Genomic DNA, 20,303 nt, shown 5'->3' with positions numbered 1-20,303 from the left:
CCCATGAAAGTACCTCCGATGGAGCAGTGGTTCTCCTTTTGTCTAAGCCATATCACGTGATATGCAAATCATTGAGTTAAAAATTGGTTTGTTTATCATTCACGCACACAATTTCAATATATTTTATTATTGCTTTTATCCAATATCGCTGCTTACATTACGTTTGATGCAGAAGATTTTAGAAACATACAATAGTGGTAATAATATATTAAGACATTGACGGTACCAATTGCATTCGAAATTAATTAAGGTTTTGTCAAAACGAACTAACGTAATATGCATTAGAAGCTTCGATTTAACAAGTTGTAAGCGTATTGACTTAATAGGTGCTGAAAACTGTAAATGATTCAAAAGTATTTCTGAGTTTAGAAGACATTGGACATTGGGAACCCTTAGTATTACTGTAAACAATACTGAGAGTTGTATATTTGGACAGGTTTTTAAACCATACTTCTTGATTTATGAGTCACAAATTTTTGAATCCGAAACCTGTACGATAATCAAAAATTGTCCATAATTTAATTGACCAGGATATTTTAATACCTAATTAAGTGTGGCGAATGAGTAAAAGGAACATCAAAACCCGCTTGTTGGAATGATTTAGTAGCAAAAATTGCAACTTTTAGTTACTAAAATTAAACTAACTAAGAATTAATTTTAAAATTCTATAAACAAAAATGCCTACAGGTCACAATGTCACATATAAATGACATTCACATTTAGATCATATTAATATTGATTTATTATGATTGCAGTTTTGTAAGGGAAACTTTTGACTGGATCTTCACTTGAACAAACCTGCCGGAATTGCAAAATATTTCCATCTTCCTTCAATGCATTACTTTTGGCAAAAAGCGTTAATTGCGTTTCAAAAACCTACCGAAGCATAACAATAGCAGCCCAATTTTTGTAATATAATAGATTTTTTAGATTTTGTTTTTACATAAGACTATACAGCAAAGGATCCGAAAACAAACAGTTTCATTTTCCTGTGAGCTCCGATGTCTTTCCACAAAATAACTGTTCTTTTGTGTTTTCTTGTCCTTTGGTTCTAGTGTATGTCACAGCATCGTTTTGTTGTGTTCAGTGTTCAACTTTTCTTAAAAACAAAATAATAACATTTTAATAGCTAAGAACAGTTACAGAATTCCTAGTACCTACTTTTATAATAAATAATATTGTAATATTCTATACGACTAATCTAATTTGGTGGTTAAAATTTCAATATGTACAACAAACAACATTAGCACTGTAGTAAATAGGTGCCACAATTCCACAGAAAGTACGGTTGTTCATAGGACACAAAGTGGGACCCGCACCAGCCTGGCTAGGCTAGGTGGGAAGAAATAAATGCTATTTCCTATAGTACGTGACCAGATAAAGCGGACCCTACCTCCGCCCGGAGGGCAAAAGCTTATACTAGGTAGCATCAGTTTCATGGCTGTTCGGATCGAAAACGGCACTTTGACCCTGCACTTGATTCGAGCCGGATGGACTTTGGCTTTGGAAGCTGTTTTTTCGCTTGATGAACGGAACATTTGGCGAGCTACCGGGCGATGGCGTTTGCAGGCACTGTTGATGTTGACCCAGGGTGGCCGAATTGAAGCTGGGCTGCTGGGAGAGGATGAAACTTTGCTGTGATGCAACGTTGCGAGTTTTAATGAGCGGTGGATTCTTGATCGACGATGAGAAAGCAAATCCTCGCCGGAGGGTTGCTCTGCAATAGAAGGTAAGCATAGCGTTATTAGTATTCGGAATGGATCTTATCGCATCGAGGGCTAACCTTGTCGGCGATGGTGGTGGGTAAGATATGCCTCGTTGACTAGGGGATAACAGAACCATACCTGAATGGGAGTGGCTTCCAGAAGTGCCCGGAACTGATAGAGTGTTGCTGTCAGATAAATATACGAAATTAGTAATCAAAAATTCTGTCGATTCATAGGTTTGGAGCAAACTTACTTATTTGGTATAGAGCTAAGATTTAGATTGGGCATACTTTGTCCCAAAGCACTGAATGGCTGCACTGTAAGCGAGTTTGATGATGTTAGCATGGTTGTGACAGTTGATTTTGGCTTCCATTGACCACCGGGAGGAAATTTCCCTTGAACGGCAGAAGCGGTACCGTTAGCACCATCGTCACTGGATAGTGAATTCGCTTTTTCAAAATCTATGGAGACGGGCTTGGATTCGTTCAGATCCACGGACCCACTATGGCTATTGTTCAAACTACTGACTCTACTACCTATCGAACTATTGAGCGGCGATTTTCGGATGCTAAGATTATCGTTGTTGATGTTCATATTGCTGTTGATGTTGTTGATACTGCATATGCTAATGTTAGTGCCGTATTGGCGCATATCTGACGCAGTACCAAGTTTCAGTCGGGAGTAAATGTGCTTGGCCTTGGTGATTGAATCATACCAACTTTGAGCTTTTGAGCAATGTAGTGTAAAAGCCGCTACGACCAAGGACAATTCGTTCAGATAGCAGCAGTACAGAGTTTGCTCCTTGATTTGCACCGTTAGCCTGTCGGTCATGTAGGGTTGCCGAACGATCTGAAATAAATAAATTACATAAATATGTTTATATGAATTTTTTTCTTATTAGAAAAGGGATTGAAAAAATATTGTAAACCGACCGTTATTGTCAAACCGCTTTTACCACGATCAAGATTTTACGCAAAGATTTTGGGCCAAAACCGTATAAAATACAGCTCGTTAAAGAACTGAAAGCAAATAATTTGCCCAGAGTCGAATTTCTGGTGAGTGAGCCTTAGATCAACTTCAAGAAGAACTTTTTTTTACCTAAAATTATGTTCTCAGTTCCGAAGCTCATTGCTAGCACTCACTATCGGTCTATGATTACTTGTCCTAAAAGCAAGCATTGGATTAAGATGACGTTAATCCGGTACCCTACAGTACGCGAAGCAACAGTTCAGTTAAGAAGTGGCCTGCTTGTTGTGAGAAAAGACTAGGCGGAGTCATTGCAACCTTTATCTTTTTCATCACCTCCTGTTTGGCAATGCCCCAGGGGTTTGAATCCGCATCACGATATAGCTTCAGGAAACAGGGTTTGTTACTACACCTAACCTCCTTCTTGAGCGCCAACCTGGCCATTCTAAGCTCTACTCTACGCGTTTCGATATCCTTGTCATTTCGGACCCTTTGAATACACCTCTCCAGTCTATGGTACTTGAAACGGAGGATACCGATGGTTTCATTTCACCAGTATACTGAGTGACGCCCGTTTGTTGGCTACGCGCTGAGTGTTTCCACTAACAAGTTTTTATCGAAGGCTGCTCACGTCCTATGTGCTTGTTACTGACGAGCACTATCAGCTCAAGTCCCATGTGCTCGTCAGTAAGGTTATCTAATATCTGGTGAAACTACTTCGACATCCACCTTGGTGGACGTAACAGCTGCAGATGTAGACGCCAGTGACTACAGCGACCAAGTACCATTCTTAGTCGTTCAATACCACCTCTTGTATGACAGCATTTCTTCCATTCTTCCACTGTCCATCGGTAGGACCAATTACCGTTGTCCCGCGTTTCGAACCCACAACACCCGCCAGGGTTCGATTCCGATTATTATCTCAGATTATAGCTTGGTTCGACCCATGCACCTTGCAGCATTCGACAACAGGTAGGAGTCACAACGACAACTTATTAAGCGTAGCTACCAATACCCCCCCCCCCCCACTCACCTTTCCACTCTTTCCCATCCGTTCAAAAAATTTTCTTAACTTTCCCCCACTGTCCCTTCATCAATTGTAGAACCACCGTTTCTGTAAATATTAGTATATATGCTTGACCGCATTTCAAGGTCAAGACTAAAAACAAGAGGTTTGGTCTATTAATAAAGTTATCCATATTTTTGGGTCCAAACTTTGAGCCGCTTTTTCCGCTTGTAATATGTCGCCTTTATGATCCAATGAATCACGGACTTTGACGTAGGTGATAGGTTCGTTTTGAATGCACTTAGAGACTAGCCACCGTTTTACTAGGACAAAAGGCCGTGCCATTAACTAATTCCATTTCGGGAAGATGTCACCTTTCCTTACCTAAGAATGGCACAGCTGTCTTGCCCTATGGCGTCTTAACTAAACTTATTCCGCATTTACAGTATACCATGATTAGGATCTACTTAGAACTAACACACTTGGATGCTTACACCTGGCTTTTTGACTTGAGTCTTTGAGTCCCGAATTCCAGCTAGAGGTTACGACGTTTGCAACTGGCTTATAGTATGTGAGCTTCGCTCGCCTCAGTACACCATTGCACTGAGCCCTACCCGCAGGCATTAAGAGCCCCCCTTTCTTTGCAACCTATATGCAACCGAGGGTATAACCAAAGACTAGACGTTCCAATCGGCACAACTTGGAGGTAGGGATAAGAGTTCCGGCACCTGGGGCGCTCTGTTTGGTACAAGGTTACATCGGCTCACGTCCAACTTGTTAAGAACCTTAACCGGCATAGACGTATTCGCATAAAACTGCTCTGCCGCTTAAGGACACAATAAAATTAGCCATCATCAGCGTCGCAGAGAACATCATCACGTACGTGGAATGAAATCAGCAGTACGACCTACGTACCTACCTCATCTTAACGATAAATGTAGGAGGCTGATGAATGGTAAAAATGGTACTATCTTGATGGACTATCAAGGTGGAAGGATCACTTCAGCACTTCTCTGAACAAATGCATAGCACTCTCTTTTTTACGAGTAGGGAAATCTGCTCAGCACCTTAGAAGATACGGTACTATCAGACACCTGAGAAGACAACTCAGGGTGTGGGGTTGGGTATCCCGACCCCTCTAATGAGGCTTGAGGATCCCGACCCATTAAAACCCTACTCGAGTCGTCTCCAGCCTCAATCCCCCATGGCACCACCTTATCGGTATTACTTCATGGAGGGGCTATTGTGCTTAACGCACCCTCTTAGACAACTACTGGACTAAGGTAGTTAGGCTATTTACTCGCCGTTGAACGTCCTCACTGATATCCAGTAAGACGCAGATTGCGTTATATGAAACTGTGCGATACGCACTCGCCACTCTCAAGCACATGAGATGATAGGTACTTTCCAGCTTACCTAGGGAGCTTTTGGTTCCTAACGCCGATGACCACACCGGTCCGCCATACCTAAGTATGGACTGGACCACGTTGGCTAATAGCCTTCGCTTGCTGCCATATACTGCAGAGCTATTAGACATCAAACGAGACAATGCCGAAATAGCTGTGGAAGCCTTCTTGCAGGCATAGTCGACGTGGCTTCCGAACTTGAGCTTGTTGTCGACCATGACTCCCAGGAATTTTATGAACCGCGTTGAAGAAATAGTGTAGTCCCAGGCGCTGATATTTGCTTGCTGCACCGACTTGCGGTTGTTCTCCACGATAACCTCCGTTTTATGATGCGCTAGCTCCAGTTTCCTGGAGCGCATCCAATCTTCGGCAATGCTTATAGAGTGGGCAGCCGTCAACTCAACCTCTCTGATAGATTCACCTTAGACTTCCAAAGTGATGTCGTCCGCAAAGCCGACAATCACCACCCCCACCGGGACCTTTAGCTTCAACACCTCGTCATACATGACGTCCCACAACACCGGGTATGTATGGAGCCCCTGCGGTGATTGGAATGCACTTCTGACCCTCCTCCGTGTTGTAGCGTAATACACGATTCTGGAAATAATTTTCCAGAATCGTGTACCAGCATTTGCACGTTCCGAAGCGAGTTGGTTATGGAGTACCAACTAGCGCTATTAAACGCATTACTCACGTCGAGTGTGACTAGTGCGCAATAGCGGATATCTGTCCTCTTGCGCTGGATAGCTACCTTGGCTGTCTTAGTGAAAGACAAGATGGCATCAACTATAGATTTGTCTTTTCGGAAGCCGAATTGGTTCCTTAACAGACCGTTTGTGCCTTCTGTGTACTGTACGAGTCTGTTAAGAATAACCCTCTCTAGTACCTTTCTGGCAGTATCGAGTAGACAGATCGGCCTTTATGACGAGGGGACACCCGGAGGTTTTCCCGACTTCGACAATAGGACTAGGTTCTGTCGCTTCCATTTTTCCAGAAACTGGCCATCTTTCAGGATTCTATTCATTACTGCTTCGAATAATTCGGGAATCTCTAAAATAGCCGCTTTAATGGCCAAATTAGGGGTTCCGTCTGGTCCCGGTGCCTTGCTCACCTTTAGGGATTTAGCGATCTAAATGAGTTCCTCGTTTGTAACTGTCGCTTTCTCCCCGACCTCTAAACCGCCGTCGCCCACGTTACTTTGGATGTCCGGCTGAGAGAGAGAGGCCGACCATGTTACGCTATGGTCTGAGATATCCGCTCCAGCATCTCTGGTGATCGCTCCACTTGGCACATCACGCCCTTGGACTTTGCCATTGCGATGTTGTAGGCATCACCCCACGGTTTCGCATTGGCACTAGTGCATAACCTTTCAAAGCAGGCTCGTTTACTAGCTTTTATTCCACTCTTAAGCGCAGCGCGTGCAGCAACAAGTGCTACTCGACATTCAGCCCTGCCTTCGTCCGAACGAGCTCTTTGCATAATTCTCCTCGCACGAAAGCACGCTCCGCGGAGTTCAGCAATTTCAGCTGTTCACCAGTAAGCTGGTGACCTCCCATACCTAGGTCGGTTTTTCTTAGGCATAGTAGCGTCACATACTCGCGACAGTACCTCAACCAAATGATCAGCGTCCGGATCGAGCATACTGCGATCACCTGACTCCCTTCGGATCGCTTCCATCATACTTCGATCCCGAAGTATCTATCTTCCACCCACGGGTGGTTGAAGCGTCGCCGTCGGCTCTACTCGCCGCCTGCCGCCTCGTTATCTGACCGACACCATAGCGGACCACCCGATGGTCACTGCGAGTGTAGTCATAGTCTACCCTCCAGTCTCCTATCAGACCAGGATTGCCGAATGTCACGTCGATGATAGACTCCGTGCCGTTCCTACCCAGTAAACAATTTGGTTTGTATATCTCATTTGCAACTGAGAAATATGACATCATATCTGAACCGGTGGTCGCAGTGGTAAAATCTTCCGACAAAAAAAAATCATATCTGAACGAAAAAGTTATATTTTACGCCAGAACATATATGTACCAAAGTGGAGGCAATATACGTGCGAAAATTTTGACAATTATTTGTAATTCTCTTTTGCATTTTATACAGTGGTTTTTATAACACGCAACTTAATACTCCTGAATATACGATTAAGATATAACTTAATATTGCAATCATCTATACTGCTTTATAACTCACAGTCATGAGTTGTATATGAGAACACACACGACTGCAAAATAACTTTATGTTCACTTTGTTTTGACACACTCTAATCATTATACAATTCCAATGTGAAATTGACATGCATATGATTTATTGTGAACTTTCTATTACGATGTTGTGTTATCTGGGTACTGAAGGTACTCATGGTGCTGACGTTGGTCAGATCTACGTTCAGCTTTGCCAGAGCCTCGCAGAATCTGACCCCTGTGGTTGGCAGCCTTTTTACTTAACGACTCACATCGATGTCGCTAACATACCAAGGTAAAACAATTCGTCGACCACTTCAAAACCACCGCAGTTACAGCACCCACGAGCCACCATATATTTTGTTTTGTTACAATTTATGAAAGACCCTTTGCGCGCAACTTCCTCTTTAAGACGCATGTTCGCTGTTTTCAAAGTTCTACGGTTAACACCGATGATACCGATGTCGTCCGCAAACGCTAGGAGCATATGAGATTTCGTGATGATGGTACCGCTTCTCTACACGCCTGTCCTTCGAATAGCACCTTCCAATACAATGTTGAACAGCAAATTCCATAGTCCGTCATCTTGTTTCAAACCATGCCGTTTTTCAGCTCTCTCGCTGCTTTTCTAACCTCGTCCAAAGTTCGCGGATCCACAGTGTGTCCATCATCTTCAATCGTTATCCTATTTCTGTGGATCGCTCTATCAACATTGACCATTCAACAATGCATCGAAATATTGTTCCCAATGCCTAGCCAGCTTCTTCATCCATTGCTTGGCATTCTCGCTGCCCATCAAACCAGGTTTGCTGGAGTATATTTGCAAATTAGAATAATTTCCAATTGTTCTATTCAACATGATACGTAACAAAGAAAAGGTAAAGAAGAATGCTTTTTTCAGTTATCTAGCAGCAAAACTATTGTAAACATCTCTGAAAGTTTGCCTGCAATTATGCCAATTATGCGTAGACGAATAACTTGTATCGCAATTATCAGAATGAGAAAAGTTTAATAACACTTCCAGGCGGATAAGAAAAGGATTTTAGAAATGCTTGTTGCGCAATCAAATCATCCTGTTCCAAACAATGTCATTTTCATTTTGATCTGTTAATTATGTTCAAGATATTCACAATGTACCATGCGTCTCCATTAAGTCAGATGCCCATATAAATTTCCAGTTAAGTTTTCTCAAAAAAGTTCCATAGGCTACACCTATACGAGCAGTGCAGTGAAGTTCTAGATCGACAGGACTACACTATGGTGTATATGGTTAAGCTCTAAACCTGTGACCGATAGTAATGTTTGCTTGTAAGCCTTGTACAAAGTGTACACTATACAAAACGCTCAGTAGACCGGTTGTTCTTTACGGGCATGAATGGTGCACAATATTTTAGAAAGATCTTCAATGACTCGGAATTTTCGAGAGACGACGGTGGTGTGCAAATGAGCGGATATGGAGGCGAAAGATGAATCATGAACTCGCTCAGCTTCACAGTGAACCCAATATTCCAGGGAACGCTACAGTTGGATGAATGCGGTGGGAATACCTTGCGAAGGTGGTCTTTGCTTCAAACTCGGTAGTAACAAGAGAACTAGGAGCACAGCTTGCAACAAGATATTTAGAACTGCTGGCGGCGAGTACACGGTGCCCAAGCATTTGGAGAGCGGTGGCCCACAACCGAATTAATTGGTGGAGTTTTGCTCATCAGCAATTAATTGAAAAATAATAATAAAGGTAAATATTTCGAATTAGTGCTATTTCTACTAATGTGCGGACGTCAGTCAATTGCAGATACACTGAAATATCTTAAAATTGTTCAACAAATACATTTTGCGAGATTCTAAATCTAAACTCTACAGTTGATACAATCTTGTCTTATGCTCATATCTTCAACTAAAGTTTTTATGAGTGTGTTAGGACAATACGAAAATGGAACGAAAGAAAAAATTTTCACGATTAGCTTCCAGCATTCATTTTATTCACACTGATGAGCCTGCAAGTCGTAGGCGACGTATCTATCGTGAATAAAATTAATGGTGCAATTTAATCGTGAAACATATTTTTTTTATTTAATCAACTATTTTCAGTTTTTCGTTATACATCATTATTTCCGTGACAACTTTCCTGGGATTAAAGCCATAATTTTTGACAACTTTCTACGAACGGTTTCATTAGACGCGTAATGTCAACATAATTTTAACTTACTATGTATAACTATTTTCAAAAAATCAATCATGTTTTTCGTTGAAGTTGTGATTATATTTAAACAATATAAAAATATGGCATCTACGAGACAGAAACGGTGAATCCAAAAACCGTAAGAATCACGTTGCAGATTAGTTCATATAGTAACCTGACTTGTTTTGGATAAAACCGAAGCAGGTGCAATTGGTCGGCCGACCAGTTGTCTGCACGAATCCGTTGGTTTATTTTTCTTTTCCATCGGTACACATTGCATATGCATGCACATGCACTTCTAGACTAGGGCTGCATTATACAAGTATACATTTATTCATATACATTGCTAGCATTAGCGCTCTGATTTTGCAGCACGCTGTGCTGTTTATCATATCTTGTTCGTTACTACAATTGGTACACATTGGGGTCGTAAAACTCACCTTTAAATTTTCATGTTTGTTTTTCTTGCACACCAGCAGAAAGTCGGTAAGTAAAAAACAGTGCACATCCATCTGAAAGAGAGAGAAAAAAAAAACCAAACCGAAAACTTTACGTGAGTGGAACTCAAAACTCAATAGGTAGATGTTGTTTTGGGGTGAAGCTGGACGTGCATCGCAAAGCAATTTTTTTGCATTGAGATGCATAAGAATAACAGCAGTTTTGATGTTTATTTAGTATATCGTAACCAAGAGGTGAAAAACAAAAAGAAAGTTGAATATGTTATGAATATGATCAATGTTAAGGAAATAAGTCCATGACATATCATGGAGCCGCATGGTTAGCTACATCCTTGCAACCTACCATTAATGCCATGATTTCAACCTACCTTTCCGAGGCAATCTTTATATTTCAGATCTCCTTCCAGGAACAGTTTGCGTCCTTCGGTGGTTCCCAGCATCGGCAAACATAGATCAAACATGGTGCTGTAGTGCTTCACCATTTTATCCAGGTTCTCGTTGTTCGAGTCGACAACCTCATAGGAATCAATCCGTGCATTAATCCCTTTCAGTCTTTCATTCTCTTGCCGGTTGGTTAGATGGGTGTTTACACCGGCCACGAACTCTTCGACCGAGTGAATCTGAAAGAAGCCAATTATCTAGTTATAACATGCTTGCATTAAACATGAAAGTATGGAAGTGGAGATTTGTTTTATAATAAGAAAGCGCATGGTTATTCTCCTTGTGTGTCTAGTGCCAATTGAAACTGCAAGATTGAGATATATGTATCTTGAGCATCTTTTCCTGCTTACATAGAGGCTTTGAAGCTTTTTGCCAATCCTTCTAGTATCACTTACCATTTCATCGATCGTTTCACTCTCATGCTCACCGACAATATGCTTCTTAATTGCTACCAGCAGCAGACCGTACTTGGTGAGCCTTTGCATAGGACGGACCAAGATATCAGCAAGTCGAAGGCTAATAGAAAGAGAATAAAGAAATATGAGCAACAAATGGCAAAGCACCGTTGATTTCACCGGAAAATGGAATCAATTAGCCATATGATGGATTGATAGCTTGGAAACGAAGCATGACTGTGAGTGATTCGGATACACCCTCTTGCTTTTCATTACTCCTTCCTGCGTTCGAATCGAAAGCACTCACCGGTTGCACATTTTCTGCGACTCACACCAGGCACAGTATGACATAAACAGGGAATTGTTCTGGTACAATTCTTTACAATAGTATTGACAGGTGCTCTGTTCCGCACAGTACTTGGTGTAGGGATGAAAAATAACCGAGAACTTAATGAAGCCATCCTTGAACTTGCAAACGCTCATGGGCTGTTTTGTTTCCGCACTTTCTTTTACCTGTACCGAGAAAAGTTTACATTAATGGGTGTAATAAGTATTATTTCTTTAGTTCTTACCATTGGGTACAGAAAATAGGTCCAAAATTTCAGATTGGATTCACAAATATCCCGTATGTTAGAAAACAATTTATTCTGGTCAACATCGGTCAGGATGCTGTGCGATTGAATATCTTCCAGGCATGCCAAAAATAGCTGGACAAAGAAAACGGTAACGAAATTAAGTGTTAGCAGAACTCTGTGATACATCGACTGCTTCAGTATAATCTATAAATAAATTACACTTTCGGTATCATCGGAAAAAGTATTTATTACTGGCTTAACAGAATAAAGGTGGTCGGTTATTCACCTCGGTAGAGATTCCTCGAAGGCTTTAGTAATGATCTTTTAACTAGGTTCTTTATTCCTAACGAAAACAAATGATGCTGCTGCAGATGTTCTGCGTTAATGTAAAAACAACGGACGGACGGAAGGATAATTGTGCTGCTCTTCACTTAATTCTCCTGAACTTTATGCCGTTGGAAAACGGCTTAATCCCTCTAGGAATAAATTTTTTTATACTACCATCGCCCCACTTTTTAACTGGCATTCGCAGAATTATTTTCTTTTCTTTTTGTAAGACGGGTAAAAATAGTTACCTATGCCTACAATGAGAAAACTTTTCATATATAGTTTCTATGTATCCCACACATAAATTTTTGCAATTTATTGCAACTAATAATATTCGTTTTAGGTCAGAAAGTAAAAATCCAAAATTTGGTGCCGGTCTCACTCGATTAAGGGGACATAAACGACTAAAATTTTTGATGAAATCATTTCAGATTTTGAATCTGCAGCCTTTTCCGTTTATTTTGATACTAATTTTGTAATAATGGCCACGGGAAGTGGTCGAAAAACGATCATACACATAAGCATTCCAGTGCGGCGTGGAACAACCTAAACGGAATAAAACGCCGCTCCTGTAAATACACGATTTTCAAACTTTATGTACCTTTTTCTCAGAAACTGTACAACGGAATAAACAACGGAGCAATTGGAACAAACATTTTTTTTCTTTTGTTGGTAGAAGCTTGGCAAAGACTTTTATAACTTTTGAGCTTTGTAAACAAAACACAGCCAGAGAAAAAAGAAAATGAAGACAAAATTTTATTTTTTCAGGTGTCTTTCCTTCTTCTTTTTCGTTTTTCTCATGTTTTGTCACTTGGGAGAGCTTGGCCAAATATCGACGAGCAAGGAACCGGTTATCTACGGTTCTGAGGAGTAGTAACTGCCAGATGGAAGTAGTTCTTCAATGTATACCTTATTCAATTTTTATACAGCAAAACCTGCAAAGACTGGACTCACAAGATTTGCGTTGGAGTCTTAAATTGTTCTAGGATCTTTTTCTTCGATTGATGCGGGTTCTAATAGACCATTCCAACCTGTGATCAACCTGTGATTATGCAAACCCAATCATATCATGCTCCCCTTTCAACCTTTTGATGGTCGTTAAGAAGCATGACCACATTTCAAGGCCATGTTTCAGGACATGATGTAACGATCGAACGATGCGGACGCCGTTAAATTGTGTCACCTGGAAAACTCACCGAAGGAAGATGCCACGGGTGTAATTGATCTGGAGACGCTTCAGAAAAACAATTATGAAAAAGTTTGGGAGATTCTAGAGGAGCGTTTCGGAAACCAACGTCTGATCCTCGAATCTGCGGTTTGCTGCAAATGGCAAAGGTTCCAAACAAATCGTCGAAGGGTCTACGGAAACTAGTCATTGAATGCACCCGTCACGTCGACAACCGAGTCAAGCTCAACCAACAATTAATCGTAATGTCGCAGCTGTTTGGGATAACACTACTGACACGCGTGTTGGACAACTAGACCTTTGAACTTTGGGAAGCTTCGACCAATCAATCAGCGCTTCCAGAGTATGAACAGATGATTAGGTTCCTGAAGCAGCGGTGCGTGATTTTAGAACGGTGTGAGACCACTATCCCTTTAGTAACCTCCAAAGCATCAACCGCCAAGAATCCTGCGATAAAAGGTGGATCGTCCAATTATTTGCATGCAACAACAGTGATACCGGAGTACCTGTGTAACTTTTGTACCCATCATTATCAGAACTTCAAGTGTCCGACCTTCCAGAAGATGACCGTGGAGCAGCGTCAGAGCAAGCTGAAAGAGGCAAACCTGCACTTCAACTGCCTGAGGAAGGGCCACCGTAGTGCTGCTCGTTCGAGCGATAAGTCCTGTTGAACGTGTGCCAAAAAACACTACACTCTGGTCCACCTCGAGAAGCGTGAGAAGGTGAGGTGAGAAAGAGTGAGTCGTCTAAGCCAGCCGAACTGAATCCAGTGCCAGCATTGACGCAGCCCGTAAGCACGTCCCTTTCGAGTGTTTTTCGTCCGTTAATCAGGTGGGTGTTTCTGATTATGACGCAATGGTGAAGAGGCGACGTGCACCAAGTTCGAGTATTGTTGGACTCGAGATCATCGCAGATTGGATCGCAATTTAATCTGCTGTCGGATTCCATTGTGAAGAGACTGAACCTGCCGAAGTATCCAGCTAATGTCCCTGTAGTCGGGCGTCGGAGGTGCGCGATCACAGATACGTTATCGAGTGATGGTCTGGTAAGAATGATATCCAGCTAAAACGATTTCACCACCAATGTTGAGTGCCTCGTCACACCGCAAGTGACTGGCACCATCCCTTCCGCGAATATCAGAATGGACGCTTCTTTTCACCGTCCACGGGAAGTAGATATGCTGATTGGTGCTGGCGACGAGGGTTGAGACAAGGTGGCGGCTTATCATGCATGATGTTCAACATCGCTATTAAGGAAGTGATTCGACGAGCGGGAATTGAAACGAGAGGTACGATTTTCACCAAAGGTAGCCAACTCCTAGACTTCCTAGGTGACTTTGATGTTATAGCCAGGAACTTTGCGATGGCGGAGGTAATCTAAGCCAGATTGAAAGCGGAGTCTAGGAGGATTCGACTAAAAGTTGCGTTGATGACCAAGTACATGAAAAAAAGAGGCTCAAACTAAACATTCGCGTGCTTTCCGCTACGATCAAGAAACGAAACTGATAATGTACAAAACCTTTATTATATCGGTAGAACATACAAATCTTTGCCGTGATCGAAGGGAGGGTACTGCGGCCAATATTTGTCGGAGTACAAGCTACTTGGAGAGATTCCCATCGTAAATTTGGTGAAAGTCGATAGTAGCCGAAGATCGAGTTGAATAAAGACTACCGCTTCGAACAGCCGGCTTTACGCTGCTGCCGATGACGACGGCGACGACTAGAACGATGCGCTATAGTTTATTAAGGTACCCCGGGGCAAGTGGGAATACGGGGTAAGTGGGAGCGGAGCTCATTGCTCTCTTCAATCTTATTTTCTCCAACCGAACTTTTCTAGAAATGAAAGATACTGTTCAAACGCATGCATTAAAATTATAAACTATTTATAATTGGCATTTCAAACACCAAGACTGGACTTTAAATTTGACCGTTATTTTCAATTAGCCTCCTAGTTGGCCTCGAGATATGATGCTGGCCTAATAAGCCAGTTGTCGTATGTTCGAATATCGACTATGAGAGGCTGCTAGAGTCAATAGGATCGTAGCAACTGGCCCTGCAATTGTCCTGTACTCTAATAGCTGGCTGCGAAGTCTGTCGTATAAAAACAGAAGGTCAAGTTTCGATAACGGAATGTAGCACCTAGGCTTTCAATTTGCGTCGTAAACAATTTGGTTACATTCTGGGTACATCTAAATGATGTTAATATACTCTGGGAAGGCAAAGTTGATATAATTAAGCTAATCGGTAACTGGAAGTGGATCTATAAAGTGTTATGGTTGTTCTAGCGTAACTATCTCTTATGATAGTTTCACTAGTGGCTCTATCGTGTTGGGCATGGTGAAACAAACTGATCATAATCGTATTTTCGAGCTATTAAACAATGGTTAATCATAAATTTCGTCTCGCAATAATTGGATACAACTACATTCCATTATAATAATGCATTACAATGTAATTGCTTACGATCTGTGTTTTATATTAATAATAAAGTCGCCTGTTATAATCTAATTTTGTTACGCCATTTTTGCATGAACCATTCGTAGAAATATAGTCTTCGATTGCTTCTTGCAATGCTTTAACGTTGCTGTATATTATTATTATTATTATATTACACAAGCTGACCCGACAAACTTCGTATTGCCACAAAATAAGCAAAAAACCATATATCATGAATCTCGGGTGATCTTTGTCACAATCTCGAGTTTTGCAAGTTTCTGAGGAGTTCAACCTTAGATAATTCATTTTGGCAGTTACATAACTATGAAAGCATCCCAGGTAACTAATAAGTCGCCTTAAACGCTACTTAAATGCTATTTTGGCAAAATATACAGCTACTTTACTGATAACCTTCTTATAGTGCTGACAATGCCAATTTACAGCTAATTACCGGCACGAAGAATTTGTATACAATTTTAGATGCAAATTTACAACACCTATGCAGTCAAAAAGCTAATATACAACAACGTGCAGTATAAATGCCAGATACGCTGATTTGCTGCTTATGTTAATGCTTATTAGTTACCAGGAATGGGTAGTTTAGTATACAAATTTGCAATTTTTCCTCACAGTAAAGTAGAAAACAACTCCACTGTTCCCTCATTACATAGCCAGAAAGCGGATAGTAATATTTGCCATGATTGTACATTTCGCCGAATATCATTTTGCGAAAAACCTTAAGCGGAATGTACCATTTCACGGAAAACTTTATTGTGGAAAGTACCATTTCGCGATCCTCTCCTTACTCGCTGTCGCTCGTTCCAGGAACCCCAGGTAGACCTAGGAAAATAAATAAACCTAGACAGTAGTGATTTCTGCGGGGAGTTGCCTCCCCCCAGTGGGTGGCGCTTCCGACGGCGGGTCACCGGCAACACTCGTGGCCGTCTCGACCTGAATGATCTAGTGTTACTATAGATAGCTTTTGTGGTCTTGTTATTGACTAATGTTTTATGGAAGTCTCGAATTTCTCGAGTTCGATTAGTTTTTGAGTTTCGCAAAAATTTCTGTTTTATTTGTATGAGAGTCCATATCCCCCTATCACAGGGGTGAGAGGTCTCTAACTATCATAAAATAAATTCAAGTCTCCAAAATCTCCCACATGCCAAAACTGGTTCCATTTGCTTGATTAGTTCTCGAGTTATAAGAAAATTTGGATTTCATTTGTATAGGAGCCCCCCTCTTAAAGTGGGGAGGGATCCCAATTCATCATAGAAAAACTTTTGGTTTCCAAAACCACCCACATGCCAAATTAGGTTCCATTTGCTTGATTAGTTCTCGAGTTATGAGGAAATTTGTATTTCGTTTGTATAGGAGCCCCCCCCTCTTAAAGTGGGGAGGGGTCCTAATTCACCATAGAAAATATCTTTGCCCTCGAAAACTTTAACATGCCAAATTTTGTTCCATTTGCTGGATCAGTTCTCGAGTTATGAGGAAATTTGTATTTCATTTGTATAGGAGCCCCCCCCCCCCTCATACAGTGGGGAGGGATCCCAATTCATCATAGAAAAAATTTTGGTCTCCAAAAACACCCACATGCCAAATTTGGTTCCATTTGCTTGATTAGTTCTTGAGTTATGAGGAAATTTGTATTTCATTGGTACAGGAGCCCCCACCCCTCCTAAAGTGGGGACAGGTCCCAATTCGTCATAGAAAAAATTTTTGTCTCCAAAAACACCCACATGCCAAATTTGGTTCCATTTGCTTGATTAGTTCTCGAGTTATGAGGAAATTTGTGTTTCGTTTGTATAGGAGCCCCCCTCTTAAAGTGGGGAGGGGTCCTAATTCACCATAGAAAATATTCTTGCCCTCGGAAACTTTCACGTGCCAAATTTTGTTCCATTTGCTTGATTAGTTCTCGAGTTATGAGGAAATTTGTATTTCATTTGTATGGAAGCCCCCCTCTCAAAGGGGAGAGGAGTCATAATTCCCCTTCTAAAGAGGGGAGGGGTCCCAATTTACCATAGAATAATTTCTTGTCATCAAAAACACCCACATGCCAAATTTTGTTCTATTTGCTTGGTTAGTTCTCGAGTTATGCAGAAATTTGTGTTTCATTTGTATGGGAGCCCCCCCCCTCTTAGTGGGGGAGGGGTCTCTAACCATCACTAAAACCTTTCCTGGCCCCAAAAACCTCTACATGCAAATTTTTACGTCGATTGGTTCAGTAGTTATTGATTCTATAAGGAACATCCCGACAGACAGACCGACAGACAGACAGAAATCCATTTTTATATAGAAGATACACAATTTTCTGTTTTTTATGCTTTTGAAACAAACTTGAATATAGGTCCCACTTGCCATGATTTTGAAAATCCTCCCACAGTTTCATTTCATGTAAATTAAACCTTCGAAGTGATACAACTAAAGGGTTTCTGTGCTGCGAGAATTTCGAAATATCCATAGGCATAGATTACACAGTCAAATAAACCCAAACTATGCATTTTTTAGGTCCCACTTGCCCCGGGTTACCTTAATAAACTTCTCCATGGGATTAATCCCGGTGTAGATGTTAGCATTCATGCCTCTCACACCGACGACCCGGATTAAAATCCCAACCCACAGAAGTCACGAATGACCCAAGCTGTTAAACTAATGTTTATTTGGGCGTCTCAGTAGAATACCTGAAACGATAAAAAAGAAGAAAACAAAAGTTATTCATATCCTTTAGTTCTACTACTTCTACATAGTAGTAGAATAAAAGGATATAAATAACTTTTGTTTTCTTCTTTTTAAAAAAATCCTCTCGAAAGACACCATCCTTGCAAAATTACGAACTTTTTATGCAATTGTAATTTATCGCGTTTTTGCACTCTGGCTCAGCTTTGCAGCTGCTAATAGAACTACCCATCGTCCATTCCATAGAATCGAGCGGTGCGTCGGAAATCGTTCTTAGGAAAATGGTTTTGTTTCTTTTCCGTAATAGGGATTTTCAGAGAGCAAATTGATGCAGAACTTGCTACGTGACAGAAGGGGAAGCTGTCTGAGAAGGAACCCCAAAAGAAGAGGAGGTCTTTGTGTGAAAGTGAGTATGAAAGTATGTTTCGACATAACTCCGGAACGCCTGGATGGTTATTCATCAAATTTGGCACATATGCTCTGTGACATAAAAGAATCAGGGCGGAGGAAAGAAAGGTTCAAATGAGTTAACAGAGGGAGACACCTTCAAATGAAGAAAACCCGGGGTTTTGTTACTTGAATTAGGAGACATTTGGTTACAATAACAGATATTTAAGTGGTTCAAGAGATTCGGATCGTAAAAACTTAGTAGAGTAGGGCGGGGCATAAGTGCGATGTTTGAAGTTGTCATCAATTTTCGCGAGATATAAAGAAGAACAACAACAAAATATATTTTACAGTGATGCAGCAACTCAATGTCTTTACATTCAACTATAAATCATCTGGAATAATAGTGTTATTGAAAATAAATTCTTCATTCTTCTGAACAAGTGCCGATTCGCACTTTTACCCCACTAGCGGGGTAAAAGTTCGATTACCGCGGGGCAAAAGTGCGAAGCTCGAATCCATGAAATTAGCACAGCAGTAGCTAACAAAACCATATTATCGTCAATCTGCGGTATGTTTCGGTAAGGAATATTCTCAATTTACACCTTTCCTATTTTTCGCTGGTGTATTGCAGCCTCCGACAGATCGAAACTTTCCCAAACGTTTGTTTTATGTTTCATCAGCGGAAAAACATTGTTTTCCTTCGACCAACATCTGTAGAACACAGTTTTCTGCAGATCTTCCATTTCTAGTATCTGTAATATAGTGCCAAAAGCTGTATATAAGCTATACATTTTTGCCCCGTCCGTGAGTCGCACCTTTACTCCGCTAGGCGCTTGACGGGGTTTGATTAAATTATGGAAAAGCGAAACTGTTATTTTCTTGATTCAAATAGAATTTCGTTTCGAAACAAAAATATTTTTAGGTTGTTATAAAAATTTCGTTTGAAACAAACGAATTTTTTCGCTCCGTGATAGAACTAGAACTCCTTTCCCCGAACAACCCCGTTGAGAATCGCGGCTATAACGCTGACGGACGAGCAGCGTCGCCCGCAGTACCTTACAAGTCGCAAGGACTTGCATAGTGTCATCGTCCCGTCAGTAAAATGAGTTAGATTCTCGATCCATGAATCGAACTTTTACCCCGTCAATAAATCGAACTTTTGCCCCGCTAGGCGCTTGACGGGGTTTGATTAAATTATGGAAAAGCAACATATATTTTGTAAATTCTTCTCACCGCAATTTCAAGAGAGATATCTGAGTGATGTAAAACGCTGTTACAATTTGTGAATAAGTAATATCCTCCTGTTGATATCGTATTTGCCGTACAACAAAATATTACATCAAAACCGTTCTAAAATAACTTTTACCCATAACTCAGCAACTATGATTCGTAAACAACAAATGTTTATGATGGATTTAAGCTGTCAAAGTACTCACCCATCCATGCCAATGTAGTCAATTTACTCGGAATCCGCACTGATAAATCATTGAATCGCACTTTTACCCGCATCGTACTTTTACCCCTCCTTACTCTATAGATGACGTGAAAGAAAATTGTACATTATTGTGTACATAATTGTATATAAAAGTGTAGCGTGATCACCCTTTCATGGATAGTTACAAAAAACAAACCTTATACAAAAAATACACCCAGTAAACATTTTCATATGCATATCAGAGCAACAAATGAGTTATATGTACCTATATATACCCTGAAAAATCGTTTCTGATGCACAAAACTAGCATATGCGTACTAATTTGGAGGCCATATACGCACTACAAAATATACGTTAACAATTCAACTTTATAAGTCTTTGTATGCGATAAGATCCGACTCAAAGCGATTAGTTTTATAATGCTATACAATTCTGTACTGGAAATCGTAGGTCAAACACTTCCTATCGTCAAATACGACAGAATATAAACTGGTACGCATTTGATTAGGCTATATTTACGATACTGAATTTA

The 20,303-nt window shown here is 40.9% G+C and overlaps 1 protein-coding gene across 2 annotated transcripts in view; it reads right to left on the bottom strand.

The window, feature by feature from the left end:
- Positions 1–1,218: 1,218 nt before the first annotated feature.
- Positions 1,219–20,303, bottom strand: part of LOC128734271 (pleckstrin homology domain-containing family G member 5) — a 226,673-nt gene continuing 207,588 nt past the window's right edge. For both annotated transcript variants that reach the window (XM_053828357.1, XM_053828358.1), the window contains 8 exons: positions 11,318–11,452; positions 11,053–11,258; positions 10,746–10,866; positions 10,278–10,529; positions 9,892–9,963; positions 1,960–2,555; positions 1,784–1,891; positions 1,219–1,717 (listed from right to left, as the gene is read on the bottom strand). In XM_053828357.1, coding sequence (XP_053684332.1) covers positions 1,420–1,717; positions 1,784–1,891; positions 1,960–2,555; positions 9,892–9,963; positions 10,278–10,529; positions 10,746–10,866; positions 11,053–11,258; positions 11,318–11,452 — 1,788 coding nt within the window. In that variant the 3' untranslated portion in view covers positions 1,219–1,419. The remainder of the gene's footprint in view (positions 1,718–1,783; positions 1,892–1,959; positions 2,556–9,891; positions 9,964–10,277; positions 10,530–10,745; positions 10,867–11,052; positions 11,259–11,317; positions 11,453–20,303) is intronic.

Source organism: Sabethes cyaneus, chromosome 2 (assembly GCF_943734655.1).
Source record: "Sabethes cyaneus chromosome 2, idSabCyanKW18_F2, whole genome shotgun sequence".
Lineage (NCBI taxonomy): Eukaryota > Metazoa > Arthropoda > Insecta > Diptera > Culicidae > Sabethes > Sabethes cyaneus.
Note: the sequence above shows the minus strand (reverse complement) of the source record. Positions and strands in the feature narration are given on the sequence as shown.